The sequence below is a fragment of the Scardinius erythrophthalmus genome (assembly GCF_964197995.2).
Source record: "Scardinius erythrophthalmus genome assembly, chromosome: 5".
NCBI lineage: Eukaryota > Metazoa > Chordata > Actinopteri > Cypriniformes > Leuciscidae > Scardinius > Scardinius erythrophthalmus.
The window spans coordinates 43,990,753-44,018,445 of record NC_138225.1 but is presented as its reverse complement, the minus strand read 5'-3'; the positions used below and the strand labels follow the sequence as shown (position 1 = coordinate 44,018,445).

At 37.4% G+C, this 27,693-nt stretch overlaps 1 protein-coding gene across 1 annotated transcript; it reads left to right on the top strand.

Annotated features, from left to right (window-relative positions):
- wdr36 (WD repeat domain 36) lies at positions 1 to 27,693 on the top strand. Its single transcript, XM_081364661.1, has 23 exons — positions 1 to 321; positions 1,586 to 1,613; positions 1,735 to 1,835; positions 2,562 to 2,679; positions 2,768 to 2,900; positions 3,293 to 3,347; positions 5,218 to 5,350; positions 5,432 to 5,607; positions 5,843 to 5,963; positions 6,064 to 6,129; positions 6,674 to 6,757; positions 7,539 to 7,693; positions 7,784 to 7,898; positions 7,990 to 8,155; positions 12,689 to 12,797; positions 13,113 to 13,192; positions 14,498 to 14,605; positions 17,440 to 17,537; positions 17,623 to 17,768; positions 17,858 to 17,974; positions 23,690 to 23,771; positions 23,862 to 24,049; positions 26,814 to 27,693. The coding sequence occupies exons 1-23, from the start codon at positions 169 to 171 to the stop codon at positions 26,961 to 26,963; spliced, it is 2,682 nt and encodes an 893-aa protein (XP_081220787.1). The 5' UTR covers positions 1 to 168; the 3' UTR covers positions 26,964 to 27,693.

Genomic DNA, 27,693 nt, shown 5'->3' with positions numbered 1-27,693 from the left:
AGGAACCCATTGTAGAGAGTTTCCAGACGAACCGTGTTTAATGTAACACCACCTGACAACATCGGGTGCCGATACAGAAATGTGGGGGAAACGGTGTTAAACATTTACTTGAATTCCGTGCAAAGTCAGTGAAGTTTAAAGTTCTACGGGTGAAAATACACGAGAAATATGTCTGCGGGAAAGAAAGGAAGCACGATCTTCTCTGGATTCAGGGCGCTGGGGAATTACTCGAATCATCTGGCGCACGTGCTTCGCTTCCATAAGAAACACAGAGAGTTCTATGTGGTCACTGCAGTCGGACAGTGTTTCCACACATATAATGTAAGTGCGAATCCCAATGAATGGAATTCAGTCAAAACAACCTCTTTATAGAATATTTAATGCTAAGTTAAATAATGCTTAGTGTCTAACCTGTTTTTAACCTCTTCAGTGGTAATACCGTTATTTGAAGTACTTGGGAGAATCATTTAAAACCCATGGTACATAACTTAAAAGTTTAGTAGCCTATCATGCATGTGGGACCCATAGTATCCTTGAATTCACCATAGAATACAATGTAAATACTTGTGGTCTGGTTTATGTCAAAGCGCGAGTTGTACCGTTATAGTGATTGTAATACTATGGTATGGAGATTATGTATCATGATATGTCCAAGAATACCATAGTACCATTGTAAATGTCTAAAATACGATAGTAGCCTACTACCATGATACCGTGTCCAAAAGCAAGGTAAACTCTAAACAAGCTTTTCAGTAAATGCACCATTGTTATCATTATCACCACCACAGGTACTCTAAGTTACCATGTAACTACGGTACTTTTTTTAGTATCTTATGCACTAGTGAAACCGGTTTAGATAATGCATGTTTTTGTTTTGTATCAAAGTGACAGATTAATTTTGTGCAAAATTTGGCAGCACATTATTTTGTTATGTTGCACTGTTACATGTATTTATGTTGTTATAGGCTACGTTGTTTCAGTATTAATATTTTATTATACTCAGTATTTATTTGCGCAGCCATACTTTTCTAGATACAGTAATCAACCAAATATGGTGTTAAAATTAAAGTAATATAAGTTGTGTGATAATAATTGTAAGTTGTAATAACTTGATGAATAAATAATTAATATAATATGGCTTTTTATTAATTAAAGGGTTAGTTCACACACACACACAAAAAAAAATTAGGTCAATAAATACTCACCCTAATGTCGTTCCAAACCTGTAAATCTTTTGTACATCTTCGGAACACAAATGAAGATCTTTTTAATGAAATCTGAAAGCTTTCTGTTTCTCCATTGCTATACAACTACCACTTCAACGCTTCAAAAAGTTCATAAAGAGATCATAAAGAGACTTTTTGAAGCGTGCTAGTTGCATAGCTGTCTATGGAGGGACAGAAAGCTCAGATTTCTTCAAAAAGATTTTCATTTGTGTTCCGAAGATGAACGAAAGTCTTACAGGTTTGGAACATCATGAGGGGGAGTAAATGTTGACAGAATTTTCATTTTTGGGTGAATATCCCTTTAATTTATGGTACTGCTTTCAGTGCAATATAAAATGAATCCATCTTTTTTCTGGCAGGTAAAGAAACTTGGAATCGTTGCAGTCAGTAAGTAGGATTCAGTACATTTATTTTCTGATTACAGCAAATTTTCAACACATACATGATCAAACAATTATAGTTTCCCATATGCATTTGATTGAAACACTTGTAATAACCACCTATACAGGTAATGCCCTGCCAGAAGACATTTCATCCCTGGCGGCAGATCGTATGCTTGTCTATGCTGCATATGGAAAACTTATCTCAGCTTTTGCAAAAAGCAAAGAGGTAAAGCATTAAAGTCCATAGTTAGTGATCTACTGTGCTCTTAAAGGTGAAGTATGTAAGTTTTGTTTTTATATATATATATATATATATATATATATATATATATATATATATATATATATATATATATATATATATATATATATATATATATATATATATTCTTAACCCAGTTTATTGTTCATTGACTATTATTAGTATGGCATTCAAGGGTTTATCTCCCCCTAAAGCGTAAACATTGAGCCTCCCATGCACCATCAAAACACTGAGAGCGGTCCGCTCAGATCCATCAGTCTCTTACCAGCTCAACCTATAGCGAAAGTTTGGAGTGTGGCTTCTGTAGCAGGCCGAGCCAGAGAGTGTTTTAGGGGCTAGTTCACCCAAAATTTTGAATTCTGTCATTAATTCATGTCGTTCCAAACCCGTAAGCCTTTCATTCATCTTCAGAACACAAATGAAGACCTTTTCGATGTAATCTGAGAGCTTTTTGTCCCTCCATTGACAGTTACGCAACTACCACTTTGACAATTCAAAAAGTTCATAAAGAGATCGTAAAACTAATCCATATGAACTGTCAAAGTAGTCCAAATTTTCTGAAGAGACTTGATCATTTTATATGATGAACAGATTTAATTTAGACAGATTATTAGCCCTACTCATTTTCTTACTCATGACACATAGAAACACAGTGATAAGTAATATGTTTTTAATGTCTCTTCCATCCAGGTTGTTAACACATACAAAGGCCATCAAGCTGATGTTCACTTACTGTTGCCTTTTGGAGATCATCTCATTTCTGTCGACAAGGACAATGTTGTCATTATTTGGGATATCGCATCTGAAGGTTGGTTGCTTATTTTTGCTATGTTTAAATTGCATTTCTTTCAGCAGAATCACAGTGTATGTAATATGTTCTGTCAATCTCACTGCAGACACATACCTGCAGATTTCATATGACAAAGCATCATTTGAGGTCTCTGCTCTGATGCACCCGAGCACCTACCTGAACAAAATCCTGTTCGGAAGCAGTCAAGGGAGTCTTCAGTTATGGAACATCAAATCCAAGTATGCACTTCTAATGAATGCTGAATGTGATATTAGTGGCTTCCATGACATTTAAAGTTAGTGTTTATACAGTTGAAGTGTGCTCTGTGCCTTTCAATTGTAGATTAATGATATGAAGATTAATTTGTATTTATTTTTAGTATTTGCATTGCTTATAATGGCATTCCAGTAAACATTTTTGGTAGCAGTGTTACTTACGAGTTGAAGCTCACCATAGTCATATTCCACTCTGAAAAGTTTTTAAAGATGAAAAGGAGAAATTCTGTCACAATGCATATATTTTCTATTTTTGTTTGTTATTCTCATTATTCCAGATGATGATTGTTCTCAATGATGACCTTTGTGTTAATGTTGTTTGAAATAATAAAACAAATCTTCCTCTCTTAATCCAGCAAACTCCTGTTCACATTTCCTGGATGGGCATCTGCTGTAACTGTTCTTCAGCAGGTTGGTCTCATTACTTTCTTCATTATTATTCTTTAATACCCTGTGCACATTTAAAACTACACCTATTCATAATTTACTAATTCAAAAACAGAATCCACAAAGGTGGTTGAGTCAAGTAACTGACTGATATTAAAACAAATAAACGCTCTGAATATCTGTAACCTTTGTACAAAACTATCAAAGATGATAAAATCCTCTAAAAGATGTTGCGTCCCTTTTCCAGCATTATTAAAAAGATAAGTTTTAAGATTTAAGTTCAAACCAAGTCAGTTGGTGGACGATCCCTTCTTTTATAGTTCAATGAGAGGGCTACAGACTGCGCCTAAAACGGTCGACCAAAAATATTAATTTGTGAGTGATATTTTTGCTAAGATCACCACTGGCGACAATATAAATGTACATGTTATGATATAAAAAAATTGCAAAGGATACAAAAATGTGGAAGTATAATCTGTAGTTTTCACGAAAGCCCTGGAGCTGTCAAAATTCTGCTGAATGATGTGTTTTGTTCATATACTACCGACATCGTAACAATACAAAGCAGGTTGAAAATCGGCAAAGTTACACTTGAACCTGTTGTCTACATGATGATAAAGAATAAAAGGAGCTAAAAAATAAAAAACAAATCGAAGAGCTGCCTTTCACCACATTAACCTCTCAGATATTACTAAAGAAGAAAAATGGACTGGATGTGTACAAGACATAAGACAACATTTATAGAATGCATTGAAAAGGAGGCCAAATTACACTCAGTGGCCAAGTGATGCTGACATAATTATGGTCTGTAACACTGGCTCAGATTCTGTGTAAAGAGCAATCCTTGTGACTATATAAATCTCAAGTTGGAAAAGACGTTCACTTTTCCACTTTAAGTGAGCCTTAGTTCCCTGGACATCCACAAGATGGATGACAATGCTGAAGCTGTAAAATGAGGGGAAAGATGTAAACACAAGATAGGATGGCTGAAATTAAGTGTTTAAAGGAGAACTCCGGTCAATTTTAACATTGAGCTCATTTTTTTGTACATTTGGAGTGCTGTCAATACAGAGAACAACGACAAAAATCGGTGTTGCCTACACCGAGTTATTCTATTTTTAAAATTTGCACCCTGTTGACTTCAATGGGGCAAGTACTAAACCTGCTTTTAGCCTCTTAACATCCTTGATGTGTCATTACAAGTGCACAGAAAATGTGAGTGATTCCTTCAGAGTGAACACGGGTGAATCTGACTGCAGTAGATGTAAAAGATATGAATAAAAATGATGTTATTTAAGCCAGCGCAAATACCTGTGTTTACATCCTGTTTTCGGTTGAAGTCCAAAGTAGTCGATTGCCGAGTTCACACGCATAGGTTTAGTTACCTATGATCACGCTCGTGAACTCGGCAATCGACTACATTGGACTTCAACCGAAAACAGGATGTAAACACAGGTATTAAATAACATTAACATCATTTTTATTCATATCTTTCACATCTACTGCAGTCAGATTCACTCGTGTTCACTCTGAAGGAATCACTCACATTTTCTGTGCACTTGTAATGACACATCAAGGATGTTAAGAGGCTAAAAGCAGGTTTAGTACTTGCCCCATTGAAGTCAACAGGTGGCAAATTTTTAAAATAGAATAACTCGGTGTAGGCAACACCGATTTTTGTCGTTGTTCTCTGTATTGACAGCACTCCAAATGTACAAAAAAATGAGCTCAATGTTAAAATTGACCGGAGTTCTCCTTTAACATTTTTGTAAATGTTTATTCTTATGTGGCACCCAAACAATTTGGTGCCTATTTTTTTCTTATAGGCTCCTTAATTGATTTCTTTGTGCGATAACTAGTGTGTTATGTGTTCTGTCGAAATGAATCTCTTTAGACTACAGCTGTGGATGTTGTGGGTGTGGGTTTAGCATCTGGCCAGATCATCATTCACAATATCAGATTTGATGAAACACTGATGAAGTTCCAACAAGACTGGGGTCCAGTCACAGCTTTATCCTTCAGGACAGGTAATGTTGTTGCCTAGGCCTCACAAAGTGTATACTATACTTTTCCAATTAAATTGCACTTGCTTTGTCCTTGCCATGCAGATGGGCATCCAATAATGGCATCTGGCAGTCCTATTGGACACATAGGGCTGTGGGATTTAGAGGAGAAGAAACTAGTCTGTCAAATGCGAGATGCTCACACAACAGCCATTGCCGGCCTCACATTTCTTCAAAATGAACCCCTCCTGATCACTAACGGAGCGGACAATGCCATACGGGTTTGTGTTTGCTCTGGCTTGTTTTTCATAATGTAAATCAGTGGTTCCCAAACCTGTCCGTGTGATAATGAGCTGATGAGTTGAATCAGGTGTGTTTGATTAGGGAGACAAAGAAAACGTGCAGTGTTGGGGGTACTCCAGGACAGGTTTGGGAACAACTGATGTAAATTATTCAGATGTGATGGTAGAATTTGAATGTGTATCATGCCAGTAAACAATGGTATGTGTGATGTAGGTGTGGATTTTTGACGTTTCCGGAGGGGAGGGCCGTCTTCTAAGACATCGGATTGGTCACAGCGCCCCACCAACAAAGATTCGGCACCATGACCAGAGCGGCTCTCAAATCCTTAGCGCAGGTACTGTCATAACCAGTACATTATGAATATATAAAGGCGTATAAACGCAGATAAGTGTATTTAAGCATAATGATCTTAATATTTTTACTTCTCATAATAGGTCAAGATGGTACTTTGCAGTCATTTTCAACTGTTCATGAAAAGTTCAACAAGAGTTTGGGGCACGGTAATAACTACTTGCCATTTTCTTGTTAGTGCATGTAAAGGTAAAGTGTGTAATGCATTTATAACTAGCAGTACCAAACAGATTTGCATCAAAAATATTTAGATTTGTACAATTTCTGAAGTGGTTTTTAATGCTTTGCTAGGGTGTTCTTGAAGTTGAATATTTGTATACTTTTTAAGTTAATAATTTTGAGTTTGTTCAGATTATTAGTAATAGCGAGGCTTACCTTGTTTCCAAACAATTTTCCAAACACTACTACTTATTACAGGTAGTCCCGCCTTCAAATTCACACCATGCTGTTATATCTGTCAGTTAAACAAACAGCACTCTGTTTTAAAACTGTCTTTACAAAGTCAACCTAAAATTGCCTTCTTGCCACTTAAATTAGGAAAAAGTATTCCTTTAATTTTTTTTAAGTATTACTTTTAAACACTTGATTATGGGCTTGTTACATTATGAAGACGATTGATTTCATCTTGGTTTGGGCCAAGTAGCATCTGTTTTGTAAAATACTTCTTCTTTTTTTTTTTTTTTTTTTCAACAGGCACCCTCAACAAAACAAAAGCTAAAAAAAAAGGTGTGAGGAATGACACTGAAAAACTTCCAGCCATTACAACTTTTGCCTCAGGTGTGTGAATGATTTCATTTTTAAATTACCGGTGATAATGTATGTTTTTAAAATGATTAGATGAAAATTCTGTCATCAATTACTCACCCTCATGTCATTTGTTCATCTTTGGAACACACTTGAAGATGTTTTTAATATTCTCTCTTTATTTTTGTTCATTCATTTGAAAGTCCACACAACCAAAATTTTCAAGCTTCAAAAAGTACAAAGACATTTTTATAAGTAATCCTTATGAATCAAGTGATTTACTCCAAGTCTTGCTTTATATGATCATGAACAAATTTATTTTAGGATTAATTGTTGATCAAAACACATGCATAGAGCACATCAAATGTGGCAAACGGTAGCTCAATCATGCATGTTTGAAGTGAGAACAAGCCTCATAGTTTCCCATGAGTCATGCATGCATGTTTGGGCTTTCGAAAAATATTGGAACTTTTTAAAATATCTTCATTTGTTTTCCGAAGCTGTGCGCTTTCACAAAGGGGGACAATTATGTTCATAGCAGAATGATAATGGGTCTGCTTATTGTACTCGGGGGCTACATGCAATACACAGTTTAACTGACTTAATTTAAGAGGTAATTGGTGAATATTACAATGAAAGTCTTATTGGTTTGGAACGACATGACGGTGTGTAAATGATGACAGCATTTTAATTTAAACTCTGATCCTCTCTCTATATCCAAAACAGTGTTAGAATTACCTTATAAATAACTCATTACAACTAAAATATTGAAAGCTTTAACTGTGTGTAATGCTGCTGATGTTATTTTGTATAGAAACGGCTCGTCAGAGTGACTGGGATGGCATTATTGCATGCCACCGTGGTTTCCTTATGACTACGACGTGGAACTACCAGAAAGGTTCAATGGGTGCTCACAGGTTGCAGCCTGAACGCCTTAACAGGAACCTTATCGTCAATGTCCATGCAACCGTAAGTGTGTAGATGTGATTTATATGTTTGCATGATCATTTAGCTATGTAACAGATGACTACTAATCAGATTTGGTCATATGTTGTCCAGGCTGTGGATATCAGCTCCTGCGGGAACTTTGCAGTGGTTGCACTGTCTTCAGGACACATTGATGTGTACAACATGCAGTCTGGTTTTCATCAAGGATATTACGGAGAGGACAAGGGTGAGTTAACCCTACCCTGAACATCAGGGGCGAAATATGTGTCAATTCCTGTCTGATCTCAATAGCATTTTGTGTGTTTTTGTGTGTGCAGCGCATACAGGGCCTGTGCGTGGGGTCGCTGTGGATGCGCTGAACCAATTGACTGTTAGTGTGGGAGCAGATCGCCTTCTGAAAATCTGGAAGTTTAAATCGAAGGAACTGCTACATTCACAAAGCCTGCCAGCCACCCCGGCGTCATCTCAGCTTCACAGGGACAGGTATTTAAGATATTAAAGTTGCAGTAAGCGATTTATGAGAAACGCTGTAAAATCCCCACAACAAACACTCCCTTGCCCAAAATGATCAAACCCCTATCTTGATAGCACTGCCCCCAAATTCAGGACACACCATGCAACACAGGCACCTCCCCCTTAATAACACTTTTTATGGTACAGAAGATTTGACCCTTTAGCGGCTGAGGCGTGAATCTGCAAGCGGAGCACTGCTTTGGTAATTAAGTGAGATGGGCTTCAATTCAGCAGCTCTTCAGCGAGGATGAATATGATGGCTTGAGGCGTACCCTGCGGTGTACCTGTTAGGCCTTTCGTGATTATTAAATATTACCATCTGATCGTGGTTATTTTATTTAACTGATATTATTTCAGACAGCTAGGATTAGTGTGCTCTTTTAGAAGACACAAGGGGGGGACGTGTCCCAATAGTTTTCTGTGATTTAACGGATGATTCCTCAGGCTACAGCAAGGATAGTTTTGAACACTGATTTTATTTTTTTATTTTTAAACCCTAAAATAAATCTTCTGTTCTGCAGCTGTCTGTTAAAGTGTCATGCAACTCTCCTGTTTTACCACTGCTCGTTCACACCTCAGATTTGAAAAAGACTTGTGACATGGGTGTGTTAAACTAGAAAAGTTGGAGTGAAGAATGTGGAATTAAGGGAGGCAACAACCAATTAAACAGACCTACAACACACTCATTATACTGAAAAATGAATATTAAATATGAGCAGAGACAAAAAAAACAGAGTTGGGGGCAAATTGATGTATTATAAAAATATAACCCTATGACAACAAACTCCTACGAATCTTATTATTAGAGACCACTAACAACTATCATGAACAAATCAAATAAATTTTGATAGATTATTCTCAGAAATATAAAAAATCTGCATTAATACTTTGCATATATATTTGTCTATATTAAAAATGAGGAAGAACGTGTAAAATGTCTATTAATATTTTCATTGTTTGCACTACAATCTATGAACAAATGGCACACATCAGTTTAACAAAGAAAGAATAAATGCATAGTTACTTTTTGTACATTCTTTGACAATAACATAATATTACATACATAATCCATTGTCTTCTGTGTATCAGAATAATTAGTGCCATTTAGGCAGTTGTGGGTCGCACATTAGGGGTAGTGAGTAGGGAACACACACTCGCACTGCAAGCCAGTGGGCGCACACACTCGGAACAGTGGGCAGCCATTTTTGCTGTGGTGCCCAGCAGAGCATGTGAGCGGAGTGGAGCGGGAGCGAGCAGGGAGCGCGAGCGGGCGGATCTTGGACAGAGCGCAGAGCGGCATTTTTAAAAGGACGGAGCGTCGCCCTATTTCCCGCTCCAATTTCGCTCCGCTCACACCACGATTCTGAAGCATGCTCAGGCAAGCCTGACCCAGAATCCATTTGTCTTGCACAGTCATCAACAGTAGACTATTTTCAGTCAAAACTCGTCTCAATAATGGAGTTCAAAAAGGAAAATGAGAAGTCATACAGGTGTACTATTAATATAAAACTGACTAACATATAATGTGGTACAAGAAAACGAATGTGGAGACATCGTTTCAGTCAGTAAAGATTCATTTTTGGAATCTAAAAAGACACATCTCTCGAAAACATGAAAGTGTGCTACGTGAACACGCTGGGAAGAAAGCAAAAGGTTAGCAAATTGAATATGTTAACTTGTAACAAAGTGTAAATTAAATAGGCTATAACATAATATTCAAACAATTGATACAAGCCAATTTTAATTTTAATCTGCGCGCTGCGCAAAATTTCAGTTATAAGAATTTTGGCCTAATAGTTAATTTAGCCTACTTTTAAAACGTTTATGTATTTTTTATATATATATTTTTCTTTATATAATTTTTATTTATATTATTAGGTCCATTTATTCGTTTAATTTTACAGGACTTTTTGTGTAGGGTATATTCCTTCTTACATAGGCTTAATTTGTAATTTGAAATAAAACATTTCTATTTGAAAAATGTTGTTGCTCATTAGTTCTTTAGGAGGTAAGGCTGTGGTCTAAGCTAAAAGTGATATACATGTAGATTTTTTTCCTTTTTTGGAGCGAGCGGGGGGCAATTTGAGTGGAGCGCGAAGCAAACTGCGTTGAGCGCTGAGCGATAATGAGCGGAGCGTCCTGATGTAGCTTTGAGCGGGAGAGCGGAGGGGTGAACAGTTTGTGAGCGATGAGCTGAGATTCTCACCACTCCACTCCGCTCATATGCTCTGTTGCCCAGGGAGCGATTGGGGGTTAGGTGCCTTGCTCAAGGGGACCTCAGTCATTTTCTGCTGGTATTGAGACTCGATCCTGCAACCTTTAAGTTACCAGTCTGACTCTAACCAACAGGCCACGACTACCACATAATGACCAAACATTATGGCCAGTCACAAATTAAGTGAACATCATTGATCTTCTCCTAACAAGGCCACTTATTAAGCTCTGGGTATGTTAAATGTTAAGCAAACAATCAGTTCCCGTAATCAACATGTTGGATGCAGGAGAAATAGGCAGGAATACAGATCTGAGCGATTTTGACTTGGGCCAGATTGTTATGGCAAAGAGAATGTGTCAGAGTTTCTCTGAAATAGCAAGGCTTGTGGGTTGATTCCAGTCAGCAGTGGTGAGAATGTAACAACAGTGGTCTGAGGAGGGACAGATCACAAACCAGCCAAAGGGTGTTTGTGACCCAAGACTCATTGATGCACGAGGGCAACAAAGGCTATCCTGTCTGGTCCAAGCTCACAGAAGGTCTACTGTTACATGCAAAATTTGATGACCAATCACAGACCAATTAGAGTGCCTGTGATGATCCCTGTCCACCACTGAAAGCATCTACAATGGGTACGCGAGTGTCGGAACTGGACCTTGGAGCAGTGGAAGGATGTTGCCTGGACCGATGAGTCACGTGGGTGGCCGATACGTGTGCGCCATTTCCCTGGGGGAGTGATGGCACCAGGATGTGCTGTGGGACAACAACAATCCAGCAATATGCGCAAGCTGGGAAACCCTGGGTCCGGCCATTCATATGAATTAAGTTTGACCAGTGCCACCTACCTAACATTGTTGCAGACCAGATACACCCCTTCATGACAATGGTGTTCCCTGGTGGAAGTGGCCTCTTTCACCAAGATAATGCACCTTGCCACACTGCACACATTGTTCAGGAATGGTTTGATGAACATGATGAAGAGTTCAAAGTGTTGCCCTGGCCACCAAATTACCCATATCTCAGTCCAATTGATCATCCGTGGGATGTGCTGGATCAAAAAGTTCCACCTCACAACCTACAGGCCGTGAAGGATCTGCTGCTAATGGCTTGGTGCCAGATACCACAGGACACCTCCAGGCCATGGGTCTTGTAGAGACCATGCCTCGGTGATTCTGCACTGTTTTAGCAGCAGGCGGACGACCCGTAGCATATTCGGCAGGTGGTCATAATGTTTTGGCTAATCGGATATATTTCATTTGAAGAGAAAAAATGCCGAATAGAGGAGAGTCTGCTGGCAGAAAGAGAGTGCAACAGAGCTCATAATAAAAAGAGAATCAACATTGGCTTAGCTTTTCGGAGATGGTGAGAACTGAAGGATTTGAAATGTTGTAAAAGTGATCCGGAGATGCTGGTTTTATTACTCGACAGGTGAGATAAATTGCCATATGTAGCTCTCTAACAGAGTTCATTGTAAAGCATTATCTATTGTGAAGGGTCATTTTATTATGGTTGTAGTGCTGTGCTGAAATTTATTTTCAAGGAAGTACAGTGTCTATTAATGGGTATAGCTACAGTAATGTCTTCAGATAGTAATCTTGAGATTCTTTCCATCTAAACTTGTATATCTCTTTGTAGTGAATGTTTTATGAGCAGTAGGATAACCAAATTCATCCACACAGTCACGCAGAGCCGAAGCACAACCAAAACAATGTTCTTCCACAAAATGCTAGCAGTATTGTTGTTGTTTTTTTATTATTGTTTTCATTAGTTGTTTCCATCCGCCTATTTTTATGCGCACTGTGGGACATTGCTTAAAAATGCTAGATGAAAGCACCAAGATGCACATAAATTTAAAAAATGCGCACAAAAAACGTATGTGCCCAATTTAGGTGGATGGATATTTTAATCCGATAAGAATACACGCACATAAACTAGGATGGAAACACATTTACAGAATAAATCCCTCAATGCACAAAAAAAAAAAAAACTTTGCGTGACTTTGCCCTGGTAGGTGTGAATATATATATATATATATATATATATATATATATATATATATATATATATATATATATATATATATATATATATATATATATATATATATATATATATATATATATATATATATATATATATATATATATATATATATATATATATATATATATATATATATATATATATTTTTTTTTTTTTTTTTTTTTATTAAAAGAAAATGTTTTACCCATGTCATAGAGCCCTAGTTAGGATGACAGTGATGTTGATTTATGCTTGATCTCTTCAAACAGCGGGATGCTTGCTATCGCGCTGGACAATTTTTCAGTTCACATTCTGGACATGGAAACTAGGAGGATTGTTCGCAAATTCTCAGGAAATCGTGGGCAGATCAACGACATGGTGAGCTTCAGCTTCAACTACATAATTCAAAATTGACTAGTCTTTGGCCATTCTTAACCATTATTTGTACTTGAAATTACTCTTTAGAGACTACTATTGTGGTTATTTTTTCTCATTGTTTGGAGCTTGATAGGTCCTGGTTACCATTAAGGTTCTTAATGTGGACAAAATATTTTTTTCCCTATTGTGTTCCATATAAGAAAGAAAGTCGTATGGGTTTTGCATGAACGAGAGTAAATAATGTAATTAATTTTTGGGTGAATTAAGTATGCGTAACTAAGTGCTTATGAAGTGTGCTTTATGCTTTTTGTCCAGACATTTAGTCCAGATGGACGTTGGCTGATTACAGCATCTATGGACTGCACCATCAGAACATGGGATCTTCCATCTGGCAGGTACTAAGTTTAGAGCATAAACCAAGGCTTTTCAACTGGCAGCCAGTGAGCCCTACAATTAATGGATGAGATCGCTGTACTTTTCTGTGGCGTATATAATATTTGCTACGGAAAAACACCCAAGTTAAGAGAATTCAAAGATATTAACCTACATTATTTTGGCAGATGAGTGAAAACATAATAAAAAAAGTGGCTTTACAAGTCATTATACATGAAACCATGAAGGTGGTGCTTCAAGCTCAAATAGTTCAGATGGTAGGAAAATTTACATGCAGATTGGACATGATAATTGTATCTTTTTTTTTTAAATTACAATAGCATGGTAAATTGGCAGCCCTAATCAGTATGCAAATAACTTCACTAAAACTAAAAATATGGACTTTTCTTTCTTGAAGACTTGTTTTATCATCTGAAATGTGCTGCAACTTTAATTCCAAACCAACTATTGCAATTGCATAGATACCCAATCCAACTTTTTTTGTATAGCACATTTCTCACACGCTGGAAGTTTTGCTTTAAATACATTTGTTTAGACTTGCTGTATATGATAAATGTTGTTTAAAATAAATGCCACTATAATTTGTTTGTTTGATACCCATATTTTTTCTACCTGCTCTGAATACTGTTGAACGTAAAGGATGTTGCAACTAAAATGCACGTTTACATTTTATGCAGTTTTAGTAAAAATGTTATCAAATTTGACTGTTTTTGAAGGTATTTATTGTTTAATTGCAAAATCTTCAATTGAGTGCTTCTAAATATTTTAACAATCGGATGTTTAGTTGTTTTTTTTATCCATGTTAACATGTCTTTTCAATGGAAGTGATAAAGTCTAATGAAAGTTCCCTTTTTTCATTTGCATAATCTGGCCCTGAAAGTAAGTAATTGTAGAGGCCAGGCAACCTAATTTTTGCGTGTCTTGTAACATGTATAGGTAATGCTTAGATTGCATCACGGTCGTTCCACTACAAACCTCTAAAGTAGCCTTTTGAAGGAGGGAAAGACCAGGCCAGTCCAGTGACACCTTTTCCACTTTCTATATTATTGACTGGTTAGATATTTGTGATGACCTTTTCTGTTTAGTCAGTCACTGATACTTTTCAAAGCAACTTGTGAAACCAAATTCAGAGATAATTATTATCTTTCAAAGATGAGGCCGTAGTGACATTTAGTTTGTTGGATATTTTTCGTTTGTCTAAAGGGGATTCCTCCAGCCGATGAAGTCCCCTCTGGCCCAATTGAATGACTGAATGATTTTCTTTCACACTTTCACATCCTTCCACTTTCTCTTGCTGTCATTCATAGTTTGGTCGACTGTTTCCTGGTAGACGCGGCAGCCGTCAGTGTCAGTATGTCCCCTACCGGGAACTTCCTGGCCTCTTCGCATGTTGACACCCTAGGTGTTTACTTATGGTAAGAGATTGCCTTGCAGATATTGTGTCTGTAAACTCTTGTTTTTACTTCAATGAGTTATTTCACACACATGAGATTTAAGATTTGTGCGGTTGAATTTTGGTGAACAATTAGCACAAATATCTTATCATTTATCATGACTGAACAGAGACCTGAAAAGGTTATGTGTGTAATGAGTTTATGATGTTGCCAATTGAATCTGCTGATGTATGAATGGCATTATATTTGAAGAATGAAACATTTTTATATAGTTTTAGTAATTTACTTAAGCCGATGTCATTTCCAATTGATGTTTTATCCATGCAACACAATATCAGGTCAGACCAGGCTCCAAAAATGAAAAAGAGGGATCAATCTGTGAACTTTCACCTTTGTATCCGAGAGCAAGGCATTTATTCCCAGAACGCTTTTTTGTAAACATTTATTTTTTGTAATGACCTTCAGCATTCTTCAATCATGTGTAAAGTACCATAAAACACACACAAATATGTGTATATATATACATATATAGATATATATATAGATAGTGGTTGTCAGAATTAATGGCACCCCTGGTAAATATGATCAAAAATGGCTGTAAAAAAATAAATCTGCATTGTTTATCCTTTTGATCTTTCATTCAAAAAATGCGCAAAAATCTAACCTTTCATCAAAGTAAAAGAATTGAAAGTGGGGAGGAAATCACATTATGAAATGTTTTTCTCCAAAACACGTCGGCCACAATTATTGGCACCCCTAGAATTTTTTAGGGTAAAATATCTCTGAAGTATATTCCCATTAATATTTACCTTTATTTAGCACACCAGGGTGACTAAGAACATGAAACTGTCCAGCTATGACTTTTTGTTTCACAGGAGTTTAAATATGACGAATACACAAAGGCCAAATTTCTTTAATCATCCATCACAATGAGTAAAACCAAAGAATATAGTTCTGATGTGTATCAAAAGATTGTTGAGCATCACAAAATAGAAAGTGGCTGTAGGAAAATAGTTAAAAAATTGAAAATCCCCATTTTGACCATCTGGGCAATAATTAAGAAGTTCCAATCAACTAAAGATGTTACGAATCTTCCAGGAAGAGGACGTGTGTCTATATTGTCTTAATGCACGGTGAGGAGGAAAGTTTGAGTGGCCAAAGACTCTACAAGGATCACAGATGGAAAATTGCAGAGATTACTTGAGTCGTGGGGGTCTGAAAGCCTAAAAAAATGCTAGAAATCTTATAATGGGCCGTGGCTGGATCTTCCATCAGAAAAACGGTCCAAAACAAACATCAAAATCAACACAAAAATGGGTAACTGAGCACAAAATGAAGCTTCTGCCATGACCATCCCAGTCTCCTAAACTGAACCCTTTAGAAAATGAGTGGGGTGAACTGAACAGAAGCAGCACCAACATGAACTTGTGAATCTGAAGGATCTGGAGAGATTCTGTATGGAGGAATGGGCTCTGATCTCTTGTCAGTTATTCTCCAAACTCATCAGGCATTATAGGAGAAGATTTAGAGGTGTTATCTTGGCAAAAGGAGATTGCAAAAAGTATTTAATAACAGGGAGCCAATAATTATGGCCAGCGTGTTTTGGAGAAAAGCATTTATTTTATTTTAGCATTTATTGTGATTTCCCCCCCACTTTCAATTCTTTTACTTCAATGATTTTTTTGAATGAAAGATCAAAAGGATAGACAATGCAGATTTATTTTTTACAGCCATTTTTAATCATATTTACCAGGGGTGCCATTAATTCTGACCACCACTGTATAAACAAGTACAAATGCGGTACACGTGATTTTTTTTTTGCTGTGAAATTTTTATAAAGTAAATGTAAGAATGACATGTATTAATAATATTTCAAGATGAACAATTACTGGGCTGAAGCAACTTGGTTTTACTTGATTATCCATGCATAATTTTTAGGACAATCATGTTAAAATGTGCATATCAAATATGATACATCAGACTTTTGAGAAATGTTTATTTGTACATCTCTCAATCATCATTGTACTGCATTGCATATATTGCATATAAAAACTACAGAGCTTTGGTTATAGAACAAAGTATTTCTCATTTTACTTAGACATTATTCAGAGATATAGAGTGACAATTGATATTTATATGCATTTTATATAAATAGTCTGCTATAATGTTTCTCATTGATGACTCACTAATTTACTTTTGAAGCTGTCAGAATTTGATCTTACTTTTGGCCACATAAATATCAAATATTAAGGTGTTTTCTTTCCTCAAATATGAGCTCCATACAATATGAGCTATAAAAGCCTGGTGTGTCCAATATTATACTCAACAATAAACACATGAGGGGTTTTTTTGTATTTTGTCAAAAGGTTCAATAAACTGTTTAATTATATTTAAATAATTGTGTGTATGTATATATATATATATATACACACTAACACTAGCTTGGGGACCTATTCTCACTATTTACTATATTACTACCATATTGGCTGTTTATTATTACTTCTAAAGCACATATTAATGCCTTATTCTTTATGACCATATTCTACATCCCTTAATCCTACCCCATACATACATTTTAACCACCACATTAACTATTAATAAGCAGTAAATTAGAAGTTTGAGGCAAAAGTCATAGTTCATAAACTTCATAGTGAATATGTGTTCCCCAAACTGAAGTGTCACCATATATTTTTTTTTCTATTACAAATATTTCATGTTATGTTTTATAGAATTATTGGTATGGTAGTGTGCTGTTCCAAACATAGCCTGTCATGACCCAAGTATTATGATTCAAAGAAATGACTCAATGAAAAATTGTATATTCCCTAAGAAATATTGTTTTGTTTCATTTCTAGGTCCAATAACACACTGTGCAGTATGGTGTCATTGCGCCCTCTACCTGCAGACTATGAGCCGACTGTGATCATGCTGCCAGGCACCTGCCCAAGCAAAGGTGCAACCACAGGATCATATTGATTATCATTTTAAAATCATTTAACTTGATATTAAATCCTTTTAATTTTGTGCTTTGTAAACAGAAACGGAAGAAGAGGAAGGTTTAGATGTTGACAGCTCTGAGATGGCGGAGTACATTTCACCAGCACAGCTGGATGAACATCTGGTCACACTCTCACTGCTTCCTGACTCGCGCTGGAAGAACCTGCTGCATCTGGACATCATCAAGGTATTATGCTTGTAAAAGCGGCAAAAAACAAGTCTGTGCCTCAGTGTGATATGTTTGATAAACTCTTAAATTCAAATCTTCATCTACAGAAAAAGAACAAACCCAAAGAGCCTCCAAAATTACCCAAAGCAGCACCCTTCTTCATTCCCACCATTCCAGGGCTGGTGCCCCAGTTTGCTCAACCAAACACACCCTCAGAGGGCCAGGTAAACTCTCTTTTGATGGCGTCTCTTTTGAGTTTGGCATTTAGGAAACTCCAAAGTGAAGATCAGGAGACTTGTTGTATCTCCAGCAGGATTCTTTATTAAGAACACGTGCTGTTGTTAGCTGCAGTCATCACGTCCGACTAAGGGAACTTTACACGGTATCTTATAGGCAGTCAGTGGGCAGTCCTTAAAGGTGTTGACCTTACAAACAGCCGATGTGACCACTAAAACAAATCATTTTTAAAGACAATACAGGCGATTACCCCCAACTTTGAAGATAATGGTACCCCCCAAATTGTATAAACAGTAACACTAAGACTATGTAAACATTCACACACAGTTTGACTGTCAGTAGGAAGGTCAAAAACAGACAAAAAACCCTCACTGGAAACTATATTGAATCTAATCAGTAAATTTACACCATCATGTTCACCTTGAATGCCCAAATTACAGTGTAGTTGACCTTAGTTTTTTTTATATGTGATGTTGTATCCAGGATGTAGGATCAGCAGACCTTAAACAAATTCTTAAATTTGTAATCCCACAGATAGTATTTATTGTTGTTGAAAATATGGCAATTTGTAGATTATACAAATCAGAAGTTTTCCATTTTTGTAATGCCTCAGAAAAATAAAAACACTTTGGTCTTGTTTCACAGACAGGGCTTAGATTAATTGGGACATTTGAGGAGCTTTCATAAAACGTGCCTTAGAAAAAAAAATGCTAATTTTGCAAATGCTTTTATCCAAAGCGACTTACAAATAAGGAGAACAAAAGAAGTAATCAAACCAACAATAGGGCAAGAATATGCGAGTGCTGTAGTTAGTCTAGCACACACAGTACAGGTTGCAAGGTTGTTTTTTTAGTTGAAACTATATACAGTGAGGAAAATGAGTATTTGAACACCCTGCTATTTTGCAAGTTCTCCCACTTAGAAATCATGGAGGGGTCTGAAATTGTCATCGTAGGTGCATGTCCACTGTGAGAGACATAATCTAAAAAAAAAATCCAGAAATCACAATGTATGATTTTTTAACTATTTATTTGTGTGATACAGCTGCAAATAAGTATTTGAACACCTGAGAAAATCAATGTTAATATTTGGTACAGTAGCCTTTGTTTGCAATTACAGAGGTCAAACGTTTCCTGTAGTTTTTCACCAGGTTTGCACACACTGAAGGAGGGATTTTGGCCCACTCCTCCACACAGATCTTCTCTAGATCAGTCAGGTTTCTGGGCTGTCGCTGAGAAACACGGAGTTTGAGCTCCCTCCAAAGATTCTCTATTGGGTTTAGGTCTGGAGACTGGCTAGGCCACGGCAGAACCTTGATATGCTTCTTACAGAGCCACTCCTCGGTTATCCTGGCTGTGTGCTTCGGGTCATTGTCATGTTGGAAGACCCAGCCTCGACCAATCTTCAATGCTCTAACTGAGGGAAGGAGGTTGTTCCCCAAAATCTCGCAATACATGGCCCCGGTCATCCTCTCCTTAATACAGTGCAGACGCCCTGTCCCATGTGCAGAAAAACACCCCCAAAGCATGATGCTACCACCCCCATGCTTCACAGTAGGGATGGTGTTCTTGGGATGGTACTCATCATTCTTCTTCCTCCAAACACGTTTAGTGGAATTATGACCAAAAAGTTCTATTTTGGTCTCATATGACCACATGACTTTCTCCCATGATCATCCAAATGGTCAATGGCAAACTTAAGACGGGCCTTGACATGTGCTGGTTTAAGCAGGGGAACCTTCCGTGCCATGCATGATTTCAAACCATGACGTCTTAGTGTATTACCAACAGTAACCTTGGAAACGGTGGTCCCAGCTCTTTTCAGGTCATTGACCAGCTCCTCCCGTGTAGTTCTGGGCTGATTTCTCACCTTTCTTAGAATCACTGAGACCCCACGAGGTGAGATCTTGCATGGAGCCCCAGTCCGAGGGAGATTGACAGTCATGTTTAGCTTCTTCCATTTTCTAATGATTGCTCCAACAGTGGACCTTTTTTCACCAAGCTGCTTGGCAATTTCCCCGTAGCCCTTTCCAGCCTTGTGGCGGTGTACAATTTTGTCTCTAGTGTCTTTGGACAGCTCTTTGGTCTTAGCCATGTTAGTAGTTGGATTCTTACTGATTGTATGGGGTGGACAGGTGTCTTTATGCAGCTAACGACCTCAAACAGGTGCATCTAATTTAGGATAATAAATGGAGTGGAGGTGGACATTTTAACCCTCTGGGGTCTAAGGTGTTTTTGGGGTCCTTGAGATGTTCTGACATGCCCTGACATTTTTGCTTTTTTCAGTTGCTTATAAACATATTAATGGCAAAAAAAAATTACACACTATTTAGCACAAACAGGGCTACCATGAAATGTGAGCAACAAGAATGTACATGTCTGCATTTTTGAGAGAATAATGTTTATGCGTGGTTATTGAAAAAACTAAAAACTAAAGTTTCTGAAATAAGGCCATAAAACACATTCTAAATATGTGCCAATAAGACTTTTGTCTAAAATATGTCATCGCCTAGTGTTTTTTCTTCAAAATGAAGTGAAAATCACCCTGCCTTATCATTCACATAACACAATACATTGATTTGAATTTTGCAAAGCACTTTCTGTTTGGAAAGGCCATATGCGGAGTGGGCGTCAACGGTCATGTATATGTAGTGGTTCACACCTGAGGAGACAATGGGGCCCGCATACTTAATTAGCCATTCATTCAGGTGAGTCACTGAGCCACAAGAATGCAAGAGCAACAGTTGGAAGCATCTCAATTCTTTTTTATTTTTCCTCATATTGTGCTTGCAATTTGGCCTATAATATCCAAGGAAAACATGTCTAGTAATTGTGCAGTTAATTCTCATACTGTATTTTCAGTTTTGGAATATTTATCCTCTCCCCAAATTTGTCAATAATAAAACACAATAAAAGTTATTTAAAGAAAAGGCTTATATTTACCTTTTAATAGTTTGTTTACATCTACCTTGTAAATATATTTTTTTATTAAAAAGGTTACAATTACAACAACAATTCAAGTGTAATCTTTCTTTGTAAAAACTAAAGTATACATTTTATCATACATATTTCAAAGTTAAGGATTTGATTGATTATTTGATAACTTTATTTTTGACAAAACATATTATATTTAACATAAGCAAATATTGGCAAACAAAAGCTTATTTGAGGTGGCAGATATTTTACATTAAAAATGTATAATCTATCCAAAACTAATCAACGAAATGTTGTCTTTCATATGTCTGTAACATAGGTCTTTCATTTTTATTATAAGAAATATAAATGTTAATTTGCAGTTTAAATCCAGGAAATTTGTTAATGAAAAAATTATTAAAAGTAAGATACAATTGATACAAAACGAAATTCGTTTTAAAGAAAGGATTTGTACTTTCTGTTTTGAGGTCTCTGTGAAAGTTTGAAAGTCTTTTAGTGATTTTTTTAGAGCGCTCGCGTCCATAATGGAGAACTGTCACGTAATATTGTTTTTTCCTCATAAATGCGAACACGAAAAATAAAAGACAAAAGACTTTTAAGTAAAACTTACTTCGCTCTTCAATATGCTGCCGTTCGTCGTCTGAGTTACAATCTTCCTCTGAGGAAAAGGTGCATTCTTCCTCGCCGTCCAGAATCATCTGAAGGGAGTCTTTATTACCGGAGAAGCGTGTCATACTCAAAACGCGATGAACTATCAGTAAGTCTGATGAAGAAACTTTTTATGGCATTGATCAGGGGGCGGGTGCGCTGCATACTAGATCATCTAACGATTTACATGTGAATCGCGCCGGGGGCGGGGCGGCCGCAGCTGATTATAGAGATAATGAGGCAGAAGGAAAAACGGTACCTCTCCTTGCTTTCAAACGGATTACATGAGTTGAAAACATTTGTTTTTTATATAAATTACTTCATTTAAAAGAGGAGATTTCAAGCTTCATAAAGACATATCTCACGTGCCTGTGTGAGAAGTATTCGCTGAGTTATGATTCATTTTCGGACGCGTTTCAGAATGGACGACACGGACAGAGAGAAGGCAGAACTCGCTTCGTGTTTATTTTTCTTTATTTGGCGAAAAGCACAACACTTTGTTTTTATTGTGAGTGTACACAAAAACAATACACACTTAACAGGATAGATTGATGTATAACACAAGCATATAAGATAAAAATTAATATTTTTATTTTATTATTTTTTTGCACTCATACGGAAAAAAACGAGCCTATCGCGCCGGCGCGATAGCCGACCTCAGGGGGTTAAAGGCAGACTAACAGGTCTTTGAGGGTCAGAATTCTAGCTGATAGACAGGTGTTCAAATACTTATTTGCAGCTGTATCATACAAATAAATAGTTAAAGGGACACTTCACCCATTTGCATTAAGCTTTGCATTGTTAGAAACCCAGTCATACTATTGAATGGTCGTGCAACACTCTCTCATTTTCCCCTGAGATGGGAGAAATCTGTTATTTACCTCTTACACTTCCTCCTACAATGACGCAAAAATCGTCATTTTGCGTCATTGTAGGAGGAAGTGTTAGAGGGGGGGATTTCTGTTAAGACTACAGACACTAGTTTCTCATCTTTCCCAGGGTGGGGCGCGCTCACGCTACAGACCTATTACAGATCAGTGGGTGGGACTTTACTCTCTGAAACTGAAAGCAATATCCTCCATCTTGTTTGTAGCTAAGCTAACAGGCGCTGTGGAGACAGATGTAAAGTTATGACAATAGCGGAGGAGAGTGCTCAATATGATATAGAAGAAGAGGATTTCGGAAGTCTGATGCTTGAATCAGGTGTTTGTGGCTACCTTTACAAGCCGCATTATAGCGAAGAGCAGCCGAGGCAGAAGACCTGCCTGCCGCGGACGAGGAGCCCGGACTGGCTCGAGTTAGGGCGGACTGGTGGCGCCGGTGATCTCACAATGCAGCTACGAACCGCTACGAACACAGAGATAGAGTCCGTCTGCGGCAAAGAATTTCAACGATGACAATTTCTCCTGGACGAAATCTCTGAATCAGACGAGGACACGGACGTTTGTGTTGAGAACTATCCTAGTTTCGCACCGCATATGTTCTGACTGAACATCCAGGTACCATGCAATAATTCACCTTTTCGAAAGAAATACAAACGAGGAGTAATGCACTATATGAGTTCGCCAACTAACTAGACATTTTGTGTGAATGTGAAATGAATTTCAAGCTCTGGTAGTAGCTAGCCTTGTAGACGGAAGAGTGATTTCTCTTATAGGCAGATATGCGCTTTCTGGATTAGTGGGAGTGGCTTGCGGAGCTGTGCAATGTGGTGCATTGTGGGAGTTGTTGTCTTTCATACAAATGCGTTCTGAAGTTATTTTTTGTCTTTTCTCGTTCACGAAGGCACCAAATTCAAAAATTATTTTACATTTCGACTACATATATGACCCACTTTAAATAAAAAACAATGTTCAAATGGGTGAAATGACCCTTTAAAAAATCATACATTGTGATTTCTGGATTTTTTTTTTAGATTATGTCTCTCACAGTGGACATGCACCTACGATGACAATTTCATACCCCTCCATGATTTCCAAGTGGGAGAACTTGCAAAATAGCAGGGTGTTCAAATACTTATTTTCCTCACTGTATAATATACAAGTAGAATATGAATTATGTATATTTATATGCAATGCATATATGATCATTTAAATTTGACGTCTTTTTTTTCTTCCTTAGTCTAAAGTTGTCAACTTGGGAGTGTTGGCACAGAAGTCCACCTTCTACCTTCAGCTTGAGAACGCTTTAGACAACAATTCATGTAAGTCTCTCATGCTGTTATTTGAAATGAGACTGTACTTTTGAATTTGCAACACATTCACTGTGTTGATCATCTGTTTTCTCATGATAGATGAGGAGCCTGTGAAGCTGTTGAGAGAGTTGGGCCCCTCTGCCATTGAAACAGAACTTCGGGCCCTGTCTCCAGATATGGGTGGAGATGTCAGAGTTATGCAGAGTTTCCTCAAGATGATCAGCAGCATTCTTCAGTCCAAAAGAGATTTTGACTTGGCTCAATCCTACCTTGCATTGTTCCTCAAGGTACGGTATAAGTAATCTGCAGATTATTATTTTTTTTTTCACATACTATTTTTAATATAAGCTTCTTAACACATTATCTTTGTCTCTAAGTTCCAATACAAAGCTATAAGACTTTTTGTAGGACCTGCTACTTTCTGGCCTAACTAGCCATGACTGCCAGTTGCTTGGTTTCTGTTTCTTTCTAATACGCTGGAAATCCCTCGTCCACAGTCAATCATTGATCTAAAATCCTGTTCCACAGCTGTATAAAGCCGAATAAATGTGTTTTTTTGGGAAGAGGAGGTGGATTTGGGCTCACTTCCAGCTTATGTTTTTTCTTTGAAAATATTTATAATATAGTATTATAATATTTATGTAATATTTATGATAAAAAAAAAATATATATATATATTTTTAATCCAGTTCCATAGGAAATGAAAATTTGAACAATGAAGGGCTCAAAATTTATATCGAAAACGAACTCACACGCAAACTTACCAACCACGATTTGTGTATTCGTGTGTGTATAGTGATCGTAGTGGGCAGTACCGGCACTTCTATATTTTAATCTGTTGCGTACCCTCGCTTTTTCTTGCGAACCGGCACTTCTCTCATGTTTCTAGGCCAGGACAACACCTTGAGCTCCTCCTCATATTCCTCAAACCATTCCTGAACAGTGTGTGGCAGGGTGCATTATCCTTCTGAAAGAGACCACTTCTACTAGGGAACACCATTGTCATGAACTTGGTTGTGGCACTGGTCAAATTTACGTCCACATGAATGGCTGGACTCAGGGTTTCCCAGCAAAACATTGCCCAGAGCATCACCCTCCCTCCACCGGTTTGTCATCGTCCCACAGTGCATCCTGGTGGCATCTTTTATAGGGCTTAATTTGTGCCTTAACAAGCCGGATTCAGTACCAACGAAATCTGATCTGGCATCTAATTTTGGGGAGCCCCTATATCATACTAGCCTGGCTCCGCCCTCCTGCGTACTTCCGCTCAATTTTCCTTCAGTACTTCGTCTGGGTTTGCGGTATATTCTTGGGTTTTCTCCGGACAATATTTTTGCGGTCCATTCAGCGAACAGAGGGAGTGGCTGAGAACGATGACGTTGATGTCGTGCGCTAGTTTGAGTTGTAGGGTTACGTCACGACCAAACGTTAGCGATTGGTTATGGCAGATCCAGAGTGGCTCTGGGCTGATCCAATAGGTTTAAACTTCAACAGAGTTCCCGCCTTCAAGGAAGTTAACGCTTGTCAATGGAGAGTGGCCAGACTCTCTGTACAAATGAAATGTACGATAGTCTGGTAGGACCAGGCTAATATCATACACCACTGAAAAATATATATTTATGTTAACACCTGTGTACATATGTTCAGGAAAATGTGGATAAGAATAGTAATGATAACGTTAATTTGCTATGATAATGTATTTTAAAAAAAGTTTAAGAAATGCATGTCTTGGCAATGATTTATTGGATTTGACCGCTATTCACATTTCCGCGCAACGTGTAGAGAATATATTTAAACTTTGATGCACATCATCAGTATGCGAATAAACCTTTACGTGCATTTTAACACCATGTCCATTTTCATTTAATAAATCGTATGCGTATTTTTTCAAATGCACATCAAAATATTTGGATGGAAACCCGACTGAGATTGCGCATATGTTCTGTTACCTTTTCCTACCTCACTAACTTGCCGGATCCGTCACCACGCCCCCCTGTTCCGGGATCTCAGAATTTACAAATAAAGCACTAATCACTTTCCAAGGTAAATGGTGCACACATACATGGCCATCTACTTGATGTAGAAGAAAACGAGACTTGTCAGACCAACAACCTTTTTCTACCACTCCAAGGTCCAGTTCCAACGCTCTTGTGCCCATTGTAGGCATTTTCAGCGATGGACAGGGGTCTTCATACTAGACACTCTGATTGCCCTGAAGCTACGCAGCCCCATGAGCAGCAGAGTGCAATGCCACAGTAGACTTTCTGTTAGCTCAGACCAGACGAGATATCCTTCCTTGCCCTTGTGCATTGAAGAGTTTTGGGCACCAAACACCCTTTGGAAAGCCTTGCCGTTTCAGTGATACTGAAACAATCTGGCCTTTGTCAAAGTCGCTCAGATCTTTATTCCTGCCTATTTCTCCTGCATCCAACATGTTGATTATGAGAACTGATTGTTTGCTTAACATCTAATATACCCAGAGCTTAATATGTGGCCTTGTTAGGAGATGATCAACGATATTCACTTCACCTGTGACTGGCCATAATGTTTTGCTCATCAGTGAGTGTATAATTATTGTAGTATCAATTAACATTTAATAAAAATATACAATGTGATCTTTTATAAACTATATGAATCTAAAATAATGTAAATGTTAAATTAAGTGTAATAATGCAATTAGATTTATAACATAAACGAATCTCATCTCTTACATTTATAAAAGGGCTCCAACAAACATCAGATATGTTCTGATTGGTTATGATTTTTGTCACTGCGTTTTTACATAGAAAAATTAATCTATGCTTGAAAGTTGTAATGGTGCTGGTTAGGACACACTTGATTTGTTTGGTTTTTAAACAGCAGATGGCAGCATGTGTTATATGAAAATATTTCCCATTATGGTTTATAGTTCAGCACCTTTTGTAGACTGACTCTCCCTCATTTCTGTACATTTTCATTTTAAAATCATCTAAACATTATCTATTAATTTATCAATTTGAGGTTTTTGACTTTTTTTTATTTCTTTCTCACAATGCCGTCTTTCTGTGTCAGCTCCATCTTCGGTTCATCGCAGACGAGCCGGAACTGATGGAGGAGGCAGAGAGCGTGTCGAAGAACCTGGAGGAGATGTGGATGTCCATGCAGATGCTCTTAAACCAGAACATTTGTCTGTTGTCTTACATCAAGAGTGCACTAATATAAAGCACCTTTTTTTCAATGTAGATCTTTTGCATTTCTGAGAATCTTGTTGACTGACTGTGTCAGACTAAATGTTCTTGCTCTATTTTGTTAATACACATTAAAAGTATTCCAAATCTGTATGATTTTTCTGCTGATAGTTTAAACATCATGGCACTCTTATGTTTACACAGTGGGTTTTGAATGGATGACACAATATCAAACCAAGCCTTAAAATAAATGCTGCTTGATTTGATATTTTGTCATCTAAAGCTGCACACAGTATATCTGCTATACATATGCACACCCCTACATCCGAAAAGGATCCTCCATCATCTTCCAGTGCTTCTCATTTTGTATGACTTGCGCAGCAAGGAAGTGAATGTGTGATAAGAGTGATGCTGGTGGTTAGCTGGGATTTTGTGGTTGTTTTGTGTTGAGCAGATACTGAACAGATGGATCTCTCTGTGTGGGAGCCCAAAACACTCCTGCACTGCTTGAGCTTTAAAGGATGACCAGTCATGCAGGCCAGTACAGATTTGGACTCCGTGTGGGTGATTTCTTCCTCATAACACATTCAAATCATCACTGAAAGTGGCATATTTGAAAAATTTAAGAAAAAGTTCCTCAATAATGCACATTAAGTCAAAATCTGTAAGGGGATTGCTGGCATCCAAACGAAAGAAGACTGAAGTAAATGTACATGCTTCAGAGGTCTGGGGTAATAAATGCTTTAATAAAACATGTTTTATCT